The sequence below is a fragment of the Eufriesea mexicana genome, unplaced genomic scaffold (assembly GCF_001483705.2).
Source record: "Eufriesea mexicana isolate 0111107269 unplaced genomic scaffold, ASM148370v2 scaffold100, whole genome shotgun sequence".
Classification (NCBI taxonomy): Eukaryota; Metazoa; Arthropoda; class Insecta; order Hymenoptera; family Apidae; genus Eufriesea; species Eufriesea mexicana.
The window spans coordinates 241,257-253,436 of NW_016908280.1; the positions used below are offsets into that span (position 1 = coordinate 241,257).

The 12,180-nt window shown below is 42.4% G+C and overlaps 1 protein-coding gene across 4 annotated transcripts in view; it reads right to left on the reverse strand.

Annotated features, from left to right (window-relative positions):
• The window catches only part of LOC108554981 (serine/threonine-protein phosphatase 2B catalytic subunit 3), a 312,798-nt gene that overhangs the window by 79,954 nt on the left and 220,664 nt on the right, over nt 1–12,180 (reverse strand). For all 4 annotated transcript variants that reach the window (XM_017910442.1, XM_017910439.1, XM_017910440.1 and 1 more), the window contains exons 4-5: nt 11,923–12,034; nt 2,326–2,471 (exon numbers count right to left, since the gene is read on the reverse strand). In XM_017910442.1, coding sequence (XP_017765931.1) covers nt 2,326–2,471; nt 11,923–12,034 — 258 coding nt within the window. The remainder of the gene's footprint in view (nt 1–2,325; nt 2,472–11,922; nt 12,035–12,180) is intronic.

Here is a 12,180-nt window from a genome sequence, read left to right on the forward strand (position 1 = left end):
GTTGACACTAGAAGTTTCATTGGTTCAGGGACTATCCTTGGTCCACGTGTAAGTCTTGGCGAGTGCGACAGTGACTGGAATTGAGCTAGGCCCGATCGGGAGGGTGCCGAGGTATGAAGTTATCTCTGTACACGGGAGTACATCGCCTAGGCTAGTCGGTCTTTCGAATAATCGCGAACTCGTTCGGGCGCGTCGCGATTTTCTATTAGCTCGCGTGTTTGATATTTCATTCCCTATTGTTATGGGAACTTGAAAATATCTTAGCGTTGCGACAGTAGAGTTTCAGTATACCGAACCGAAATCCCTTTTGTAAGACACGAAATATAATAAAGTGTCAGTAGAGTCATTTTAACTTAATTCGCTCCAAGTTAGATTAGGTTACCTTTGATACGGATAGCGCCAGTAGGCTGCGCCACTAGGGCGCATGTCTGGGTCCCGATGCGTAGTCACCTCCACGTGGTGAGACCTGGTAATTGGTATCGTTCTCCAAAAAATTACTTTTGGGAACGATACCAAGCTAAGAGCTACGCGCAGAGTTTAGGATATTTCTTATCTTCTATGAATTATCAACGCTCTCTTTGAACTTTCTTAATTTTTCGAAATCTTATAGTAAAATTATATTTTTCTCTTTTTTGTAGATTGTTATATGTCAGTCCCATTACATATGGTGCTTGGATTACGCGTAGCTACGCCACTGTCGAGGCTACAGAAACGAGCAATGGCTGCGTGGCGATAAAATCCCGTATACATGTTACCGACGAATAGTTTCTGGATTTAATGGAAATGAAATGATCGCAAATAGAGGCAGGTATGTCCAACCACGATCAATTTGTCTGTGAAGATTTAATTCTTTTATGATCATAGCGATCTAGGCTATTTATCGAAGAAACTATTCCGAATTCTTATAACCCAAGAATTCTTTTCATCGCGGGTTTCTTATCGGAGCCATTGGAATTCCTGTGGCCCCAGATTTCTCATTAAATCCCTAGAATTTCTACGTGCCTGGATTTCTTATTAAAACCCTAGAATTCCGATATGTCTAGATTTCCCATTAAGGTACTAGAATTCTTCCGATCCCAGATTTCTGAATACAAATCCAAGAATACAACCGATAAGAATACATTTCTAATTAACCCACTAGAATTTCCCTAGATTTTAAATTTCTATTAAAACCTTAGACTTTAAACCTAGATTTCTTACAAGGTAACTAGAATTCCAATCATCCTAGAGTTCTTATTAAAACGCTGGATGTTCTACCAGCTCGGAGTCACTAGATTCTCGTCGAATCACTAGAATTCCTGTAACCACAGATTTCTCACTAAAACCCTAGAATTCCACTAACCCGAGGAGACTATTGCAAACCCGAAATTTCTACGATAAATTGATTGAAACTCTGCATTATTTTCAGAATTTTTCACTGATCACGAGAAAATGTAAAAATTATACGAAAAGGGATTACAGAATTTTCCAAGTTTAATATATTTTCCCTAATTTTCCCTGGTGATTCGAAAAGCGAAGGGTGCGTGTACGTGTAGCACCGGTGCGTGCTCGCTGCGTCAAGGTGGATATGGCTTAGGTGAACGATCGATACAGCAGGTGGCAGCACATCGGTTCCCTGCCGTGTTTCCGGTACTCCGATACTCAGCCAGGCTCCAATAACACCAGCACTGTTCCGTTGACAGGCGATTTCGTCGTTTACGAAAATTCGACAATCGATCGGAGCCTGCCTCGTCCAAACCGAAAGTTTCGGAATCGGTCAACGAATCGTCGATAATCGCGGAAAAATCTAAAGGCTAGAAGCCTCGAATATATTTCCAAAGGCTTTCCAAAAGATTTCCAAAAGCCTGGTCCACAATTGCCCACGTATAATTGGCAGAAAGTGGATCATAGTTGAACGAATTTCACTTTAAATTAAATTAAATTCAAATTCAAAAATTAAATTAAATTCAAAACGATTAACTTCATCTTCCACCACCAAGCCTACTATAATAATTGCACGATCGATATTATGAAATTTTAATCTCCCATTTTTCTCCCAATATACGTACAATTAATTCTCCAATATCTATTCCAATTCGCAAATATTCTAACTCCTTTCGTTCACCTACCAGATCAATTTTTATGTAAATTAAGCATAAAATTTTCACAAATTGTCCCACCGAAATCCCGAATTGACGCTATTTCTAACTATTTCTCGTATTTTAAATAAATTCCCAGTTTTTCGTTTTACCGAGTCAATTAATCCAGCAGGTTTACACGACACAACCGCCAAAGGGACCTCTCCCGTTGCCCCAATAAGGATATCTCAATGAACGTTCTACTCACTTTGCGTATGTCTCCTAGATAGTGAATTTCCGGCGAGAGGCCGCCGTGCACGCAGAGGAACTGTCGGTTCATGAGGGCCGCCAGCGGCAGACAGTCGAACGCCTCCATGCAAGCGTCGTACACCCTCTCCGAGTATTTTATTTTACCTGAAAGCACAAAAGCGGGACACGCGTCGTTATTGCACGATCAGCTCGCGATTCACGAGCCGCTAAAACGCGATTCGATACGCTCCATTGTCTCCCCGAGCTTTTTTTTTATTCCGCAGTTTCCTCGTCTGCGAGCTGGATGCTCTTTGTGTCCACGGGTAAACGCGAGTACCGGGGCCGCGGAACGGGGGGAGGAGGGAGGGGTAAAAAGGGCGCGAGGAAAAGTTGCTTTTCGAAATTGACTGGCTGTCGTTCGCCGTGTCGTCGTGAATGGAACGAGGGATCCTTGAGGAAGATCGTCTAGTTCGACGTGGATGGCCGAGAGGACGAGAGATAGGAGGTGAAAGAAATAATTTTTCACACGGTATAATTTCTGCAATACATTTTTCACACGGTATAATTTCTGCAATACATTTTACACGATGTATTTCTTATATTTTTAAATTCTTTAAAATTCTATTCTTGTGGAACTAATTTTTTTTAGAGGGAGCTAGAGGGAGATAGAGAAAGGTAGTGGGAGCTAGAGGGAGCTAGAGGAAGTTAGAGGGAGCTAGAGGAAGTTAGAGGGAGCTAGAGGAAGTTAGAGGGAGCTAGAGGCAGCTAGAGGCAGCTAGAGACTGCTCGCTTAGAGAGAAATAGGGGCAGCTCACTTAGAGGGGGCTAGAGGAAGCTAGAGGAAGTTAGAGGGAGCTAGAGGAAGTTAGAGGGAGCTAGAGGAAGTTAGAGAGAGCTAGAGGAAGTTAGAGAGAGCTAGAGGAAGTTAGAGGGAGCTAGAAGCAGCTAGAGACTGCTCGCTTAGAGAGAAATAGGGGCAGCTCACTTGGAGGGGGCTAGAGGAAGCTAGAGGGAGCTCGCTTAGAGGGAGCTAGAGGAAGCTAGAAGGAACTAGACGGAGCTAGAGGAAGCTAGAAGGAAGCTAGAAGGAACTAGAGGGAGCTAGAGGCAGCTCGTTTAGAGGAAGCTAGAGGCAGCTAGAATTAAAATAGAGGATCCTCAAATTTGGATTTTCCCAATTTTACGACAGGAAGATCGTGTTCTAGAGCCTCTATTTAATTTTCATACGAATAAAAGAGGTAGATAATATTTTTTCAATGGACTTCCGGTTCTCGGTTACTAAGAGGGACTTAGAATTGTAACAGAATATAGCAAAATTCCGATTTTCTGAATTCCCAGTTCAAAATTCGTCAGCGAAGACGAAAAGATAAGATTCCAAGGACTTAGCTACCACGGAGAGCCCAGAAAATCCACTACAATTCTATCAGATACTTCATCAAACGAGCGCGTTAAAAGACACTCGGACCCAACACCTTCCACCCGCAAGATTCGACTCGAGGGTGACTTGACGACCGATTATCGTCGCTATTAAGGGAACGACCGTTTCGTAGGCACTCAAACATTATCTACACCGTTCCCAAGACCAACAAGAGCGTCTCTCTTTACACAATCGAATAAAAAAGGGGACGAGAAACTCGCGCTCAAAGGGAGTCTCGCGCTCTTCGTCAATTACCCAAGATGGCGGACAGAGTCGTGGCTGAGTCCTCCGCGCTGGCTGACACCTTTTTAATGACCATACGTGGACTTTTGTCGGCTGACGGCCACAAAAGGCACGGGACACTTGCAGGAGGCGGAAGGATAGGGAAGACAGGGTTACAAAGGGGAGAAAAGGCTCTGGAGAGCAATGGAGGTGGGCTGCGAGGTAGACGAGATGGGTCTGGGAGACCTCGCGCAGGTTTCCCTGTGCACGTGCGTGGAGACGTCGTAAAAGGAAGGACGGATCCGGGGTTCCATCCACCGAGTACGTGGCCACCCTCTGTCCACGGAGAACAATAAATCCCACTATCGAGGAATTTTCGTTGCCCCGAGTGAAAAGTAAAGGAAGTAAAGGAGGGAAAACTTAGCGCTTCGAGCAGCAGAAAGGGTTCGTTCTTTTCTCGAGCTTCTTGGATTAAGTGTTTCGTACTCTCTGCTCTTTCTTATTCTTTATCTCGTTTCTGCGTTCGTGTAACGCTTTCTCTTGCCTCGAGAGGGAAAATCGAATTACGCCATTTTATATTGGATAACGCGATACGACCCCTAACGTTAAATAATTGCGACATTTCTGTGGTTGTAAAGAAAAATTTCGCGTGTCACGTATTTTTAGCTTCGGACAGTTTAAAGTATCGAACATAATTAACAGCTACTCTGTAAAAAAATTTTTTTCTTATATACATACATCTATATGTGTATATCAATCATGTATATATAATGTATATATCAATACAGGTAGCCCTTCTACAACGTGGCATCCTACAACACGGTTTCACTATAACACGATTCATAAATTGCGATAACCCTCCTACAATACGATTTCGCTCTAACACGATAAGAAAATTGCAAAAATCTTTGTATAACACTGTACTTCTATATGAGCAGTGACGATGAAGAAATTTATTAAATTAAAGTTGCGTTGAATTAAAATAATATTTTTGTTTCTTTTTTGTTTTGTGTTGCACATACATTTATATTTCTAATAAAAATTAAGTTGTTTATGTAGAATTAAAAAAAAAATTGTTTGTAGTAAAATTTGATTAAAATTTGTTTTAGTTTATAACGTAACCCCCCTTTTTGTACTGGCTCTGGATCTCATACACGGTTTCACAAAATACGGAATTTTCTAGGAACCTATCTACCGTGTTATAGAAGGGTTACCTGTATATACATCTCATCCGTTTACATATTTGTATATTTTTTATTTTCTTTTTTATTTGTATTTTTCTTTGTTACCATTAATTTTATACCGTTTTATACCGTGTCATAATTTTCTTACAATTTTTCTAATAGGATAATCCCGTATAAATAAATAAATAAATAAATAAAATAAATAAATAATAAACTCTTCTTATCGACATTCGACCAACTGCATAAATATTTTGAATATATTAATAATAATTATAAAACTGCACGTTTAGTAACCAGCTGACGAAGAAAATAAAGTTTCGACAGATTTATCTAATTTAAAATCAAACCAAACGCAATTAAAATTTAAATTAAAGTTTGATCTACGTTTAGCGAAAAGTCTAAAGATTAGTCTGGGGTCTAATGAAACCTCGGAATAGCCTTAAATTCTGCTAATAAACCATTCTACAGCGACAGCCTCCCATTCTCTCTCGCACAACAGTTCTCTTTACCTTGGCTGCTATTTACTTTCTAAAACAAGCATTCTAAGCAACTAAAACAATCGAACCTAAGACCTCCATTAAAAGAACCATCCGTTACAAACTTCCAAGTGTCTCCCCGACCTCCTCAACTTCCTAAACCCACTAACCGACTTCCGGCCGCTCGGTTCTTCCTCTAAACTTCACCCTCTTATTCCTTCTCATGTTCTCCGCCATCCTAACCTCCGCAGTCGCAAACGAGTCGATTGCACGTCCAAGGACCCGGTTCTCGAGCAAACTCTCGAGATCCACGCGGGAGATCTCGAGTGACAGCCACGAGCAACAATCTGTCCGGCTGCCACGTCGACAAATCTTCGGGATGCCCGTCAGGGGGAGCCTAGAGGGGTCGTTTTATTGACAGGAAATCCTTCTTGTTCGTCAAGTCCTAGAAGTCGATGGCTCAACTCCATGGCTGAACTCGATGACCTCCATTTTCTCCGCAACGACGCTTCGGCAGTCCGTTTGTCCACTCCAAGATCTAACATGTTGGTCCTCAACTTTTTCAAGAGTCATCGAACGCTATTATCGATCGCGGGAAGAATTTTAGGATCGTTGAAATTATCAAATAGGTACCGTTTCCTTCGTGTTCTAAGCTGGATAGTAGGTATAGTAATTTAGGCTCGAAAATCGGGCGCCATTTTCATAATTTCGCATTGACAGAGCAGAGACCTGTCAATCGAACTATATCTCGTCAAATATATTATTAAGGACAGAAAATAATGAACAATTTAGATTAACCTAACACGATAAGGAATAAACCGTGATAAAATTTATATACTGTAGGAGTCCATCGATGTGGGCCCCAATTAGAGGTCCCAAAGTCAATGGGAACACGATAACGAATAAACCGTGATAAAATTTATAAAGTTAGGAACGCAAGAAGAAAAAATTGCAAAAATCTTTGTATAACACTGTACTTCTATATGAGCAGTGACGATGAAGAAATTTATTAAATTAAAGTTGCGTTGAATTAAAATAATATTTTTGTTTCTTTTTTGTTTTGTGTTGCACATACATTTATATTTCTAATAAAAATTAAGTTGTTTATGTAGAATTAAAAAAAAAATTGTTTGTAGTAAAATTTGATTAAAATTTGTTTTAGTTTATAACGTAACCCCCCTTTTTGTACTGGCTCTGGATCTCATACACGGTTTCACAAAATACGGAATTTTCTAGGAACCTATCTACCGTGTTATAGAAGGGTTACCTGTATATACATCTCATCCGTTTACATATTTGTATATTTTTTATTTTCTTTTTTATTTGTATTTTTCTTTGTTACCATTAATTTTATACCGTTTTATACCGTGTCATAATTTTCTTACAATTTTTCTAATAGGATAATCCCGTATAAATAAATAAATAAATAAATAAAATAAATAAATAATAAACTCTTCTTATCGACATTCGACCAACTGCATAAATATTTTGAATATATTAATAATAATTATAAAACTGCACGTTTAGTAACCAGCTGACGAAGAAAATAAAGTTTCGACAGATTTATCTAATTTAAAATCAAACCAAACGCAATTAAAATTTAAATTAAAGTTTGATCTACGTTTAGCGAAAAGTCTAAAGATTAGTCTGGGGTCTAATGAAACCTCGGAATAGCCTTAAATTCTGCTAATAAACCATTCTACAGCGACAGCCTCCCATTCTCTCTCGCACAACAGTTCTCTTTACCTTGGCTGCTATTTACTTTCTAAAACAAGCATTCTAAGCAACTAAAACAATCGAACCTAAGACCTCCATTAAAAGAACCATCCGTTACAAACTTCCAAGTGTCTCCCCGACCTCCTCAACTTCCTAAACCCACTAACCGACTTCCGGCCGCTCGGTTCTTCCTCTAAACTTCACCCTCTTATTCCTTCTCATGTTCTCCGCCATCCTAACCTCCGCAGTCGCAAACGAGTCGATTGCACGTCCAAGGACCCGGTTCTCGAGCAAACTCTCGAGATCCACGCGGGAGATCTCGAGTGACAGCCACGAGCAACAATCTGTCCGGCTGCCACGTCGACAAATCTTCGGGATGCCCGTCAGGGGGAGCCTAGAGGGGTCGTTTTATTGACAGGAAATCCTTCTTGTTCGTCAAGTCCTAGAAGTCGATGGCTCAACTCCATGGCTGAACTCGATGACCTCCATTTTCTCCGCAACGACGCTTCGGCAGTCCGTTTGTCCACTCCAAGATCTAACATGTTGGTCCTCAACTTTTTCAAGAGTCATCGAACGCTATTATCGATCGCGGGAAGAATTTTAGGATCGTTGAAATTATCAAATAGGTACCGTTTCCTTCGTGTTCTAAGCTGGATAGTAGGTATAGTAATTTAGGCTCGAAAATCGGGCGCCATTTTCATAATTTCGCATTGACAGAGCAGAGACCTGTCAATCGAACTATATCTCGTCAAATATATTATTAAGGACAGAAAATAATGAACAATTTAGATTAACCTAACACGATAAGGAATAAACCGTGATAAAATTTATATACTGTAGGAGTCCATCGATGTGGGCCCCAATTAGAGGTCCCAAAGTCAATGGGAACACGATAACGAATAAACCGTGATAAAATTTATAAAGTTAGGAACGCAAGAAGAAAGCCAATATATTGTTTTCACTCTTAGTGGCATCGAGGAGCCCACAGTCAATGGGGGCCTGGTTTACGTTGCGGGGGGCCCACTCTACCATTGATGTGATCGGATTGGTCGCAGGTATCCTCGATATGGCGGTGGTGCTAGAAGGGACGAAAGGAAAAGGAAGGGATGCGTTTCGTCCTGGGCCCACTAGTGGGCCCATCAGTAAGGCTACCTAGCAGGCCCTGTCTCAGACATGGATACTCTTGGAAGGTTTGGAAACTATATATAGGAAACTGAGAGTTCTCGACCTACTTCAAGCAGGCAAGGATAAGAATGATGTCGCCATAATGTCTTTAGGACTTTCCCCCATGATTCGCGGACCACGAACATTTGGACTGGGCCCTGGTAAAGGCGATGAGAGTGGGGGACAGACATCGCGTCCCGTGTACTAGTCTCCGTCGCATAATAAAGCTTACCGTAACTCGAAATAGTGCTTTCGTTCATCGATACTCACGATATTCCTTCGATACAAAATTTCCGAAATGGATATGTCAATAAGTACCAAAGTTTGAACGTGCTTAAAACAGCGATATTCGTAAAATAAAAATATACGAATAAGTTTCCAGCGGGAAGTCGTTTGTTCGTAGCTGATCGTGGATGCGCGATCAGAGCCCGAAGTCATATCGGATCTTGGAAACGACGTGCCTCCTTCCTCCAGCGACGTCGTAATCCTCTGATTCGTACTGATCTATCCCGGAAGCACTCCGGCAACCTCGTTCCGGTTCCTCTTTGCCAACGGAGTCGCGGGTGCGCCGACAGGGCAGGCTCGTTCGTCCATGCCGCGACGGAACTCGCAATCGTTTCGTTCTTGACTTATTTATTCGGGTCAAAAGCTCGCAAATGAGCTTTCTGGAGTGTCTCAGCGCGATGTCTGACTGGCATCAAAAGAAAGTCAAGGGGACGGAACTCGATCTGCTCGTTAATACAACGAGAGAAGCGTGAGCGGGAAAGGAGGCCGAGCTGAGCAGGAGAAGCGTGCACGAGCGTGTCGGAGATGTTACGGGCGGTGTGTAATTAACGGGGCCGGGGAACGAACGTCTTGATTATTATATTCGTCTGTCCCTGTGTGTTCCACGCGTTCGTTCGCGTCAATTGCGCTTTGTCCTCTTAGCGGAGGCCGTCGGGTGTGGTCTCCTCTGTGGCCGAGATGGGACACTCGGGTCGGCGAGGATGACGAAGATAAAGAGGAATTTAGATGTACACTTTGGGTGTACATCTCTGATGACTCACCTAAGGTTCGTCTGCGCTCCGTCCAAAGTAAACATCGCGGCTAAGTGACAGTGACATGTCTAAACTTGTCCAGTAACAAGCGAGCAAGTAACATTCGAGTAGAACACTTGCTATTCTCAACGCTGACATTTCGAGAATTAGCGGAACGAATTCGGCTATTGAACCATCGGTGTGGACGTTTCTGCTTTCGTCTTTCCCTGTCAGGTTTAAAGGGAGTGAATTACAAGCGAGGTGCACTCGAGGCGCAACAGAAGAGAGTTTTGGCAGACTCTTGGGATGTACTAACTCTCTAATATCCAGCTAAAACTCGAGCTTGCACCGCGTTGCTGGCAATAGGTCTATACTCTATCAAATATCTTATCTCGTCAAATATCTATAATTGCGTTGTTGCCAATAGAGCTATACTCTGTCAAATATCATATCTCGTTAAATATCTATAATTGCGTTGCTGCCAATTAGACTATACCTCGTCAAATATCTATAACTGCGTTGCTGCCAATAGAGCTATAGCTTGTCAAATATCTTATCTCGTTAAATATCTATAACTGCGTTGCTACCAATTAGACTGTACCTCGTCAAACATCTATAACTGCGTTGCTGCCAATATGACTATACCTCGTCAAATATCTATAACTGCTTTGATGTCAAGATGAAAGAAACTGGGCCTGATAGACCATAATACCAAGGTTCATCTTCTCTGACGCAATAGTGAAGACACATCACGCCAATTATCGCTATCGACTTGCAGTGTCACGTCTACGAATAGGACCCTGTCGCATCGTCTGACGAAGAAGACGAACAGGCAGACATAGATCCGGAATCTTCAAAAAATTTTTGAATACATTAACACTCTACCCTATATACACAGTGCTTACACGACCCTTCTTTCCCCTCGGAGTGACTAATTACCAATCTCGTCATGGACCTAGTCACTCGTGCCTCCTCGACATCGCGTCTACCAGATATCGACAGACCAAATTGATGACGATCTTCCCTGCCAACTCCTCGCATGGTCATTTGCGGAACACATTCTAGACTTTCACAAGCTTCCATCATTAACTAGCCATTACCATTAAATACATCATCAAGTACCCCATTAAGCAGGCGATTAAGCAGCCTAGGTCACCCGAAGCCTCTCTAACCCGGACCAACTGACACGTACACCTGTGCATCGATTCTCCCAGTGTACTCCTCGCGCGATAATGAAATTACTCGAGTCCAAGTCATCCAGTTTCATTGTCATCCAGAGACAATCCATTGGGCCTTTGACCTTAACCTGGTTCGCGTTCGACACGGTTAAAATCGCGAGCGTAACACGGTGGCGGGTTAACGCGAGCCTCGTAAATACACGTGGCTTGACCCAGTATCGGACAATTTTCCAGGATCGATACGGTTTTCCGCGGGCTGCCTCAGCTGCGCCACGCAGAGAGCCTCGAGATATCGTTGATTGCACGCGGTACCCACTGGGGGATCACGGAATTGCACGGAGGAGTGCTTTCCGGGCTTCCTCTTTGACTCTGGACAAATGGGCCTGCGATTCTAAACGGATCCAGCGATGGCTCCGTCGAATCGTAAACAATTACACGGTTTGTGTCCGATCCGTGGCTATCGGGAAAATGGAGGCTACTGACTTTCGGCGTTCAGAGAAACAGGACGATGGGACGACAGGCTGATGGAGGCTAAACGGAAGAAACGGGGCTTGTAAATTCGTTTATTCGCGGATTATAAATATTCGTTTGGAGAGAAGATGGCGACAAAGAGGCGGAGATGTTGTACTGGTAGAAAAATAAGGAAGAAATTGAGGAAAGTAGCCAGAAGGTTATTTAGAGGCTGAAGATGGCGGCGCTTCGAAGGTAATTTCAAAGAGGTAAACTGGAAATAATAGACGATATTTAAATCCTCTTTTCCTGTATCGTAATAAAAGGAGATCCGTTTGTGGATGGGAAATCGGTTTAGCCGAGCATCGTAATAAAGAATGCGGGATTCCGGACAAAAGGGAAGCACGGGAAACCGGAACCGAATGGCAGACGGAATTCTTTGTGCTCCGAAGGCTGATTTTTATCTCGACGGGTAGCCGTGTATTGGCTTGCGATTTCATAGAAATTTCAACGCGAGAACATCGGGGAAATGGAGCCGTGGGTGAAAAATTCGTCGAAAATCGAGGTCCATCGAGTCCCGTCAAAAGTTATCGAAAAATTGAACAATCCTCGGTCCCAATGGAAAATGCGACAAATCGTGTCGACGTATCTCTCCGATCTCGAAGTGCGGAAAGCTCGGGAACGAAGGTCGAAAATTATCGAACGGGGGAGAAATATCGGTGAGTAACGTTCGAGAACGCTCTGCGAGAAAAAGAGGAAGAGAAAGAAAGAGAAAGAAAGAGAGACTACTTACATTCTTGCTTAAATGTGAAGTATTCCGTGAGATGACGGCACTCGTGGTTACCTCTGAGGAGAAATAGTTTGTTTGGGTAGCACACCTTGAGCGCCCACAGGTACAATACGCACTGCAACAGAGAAGACAGAGAACGTGATTTTCCTTTGAATATTTTAAATATGACATTAGAAACAGATATAAATATTGTAGAGGTAGGGTGTCAATAAAATTGAATTTTCCAGTCAGATTCTATAACATTGCAATGGCTATATATAT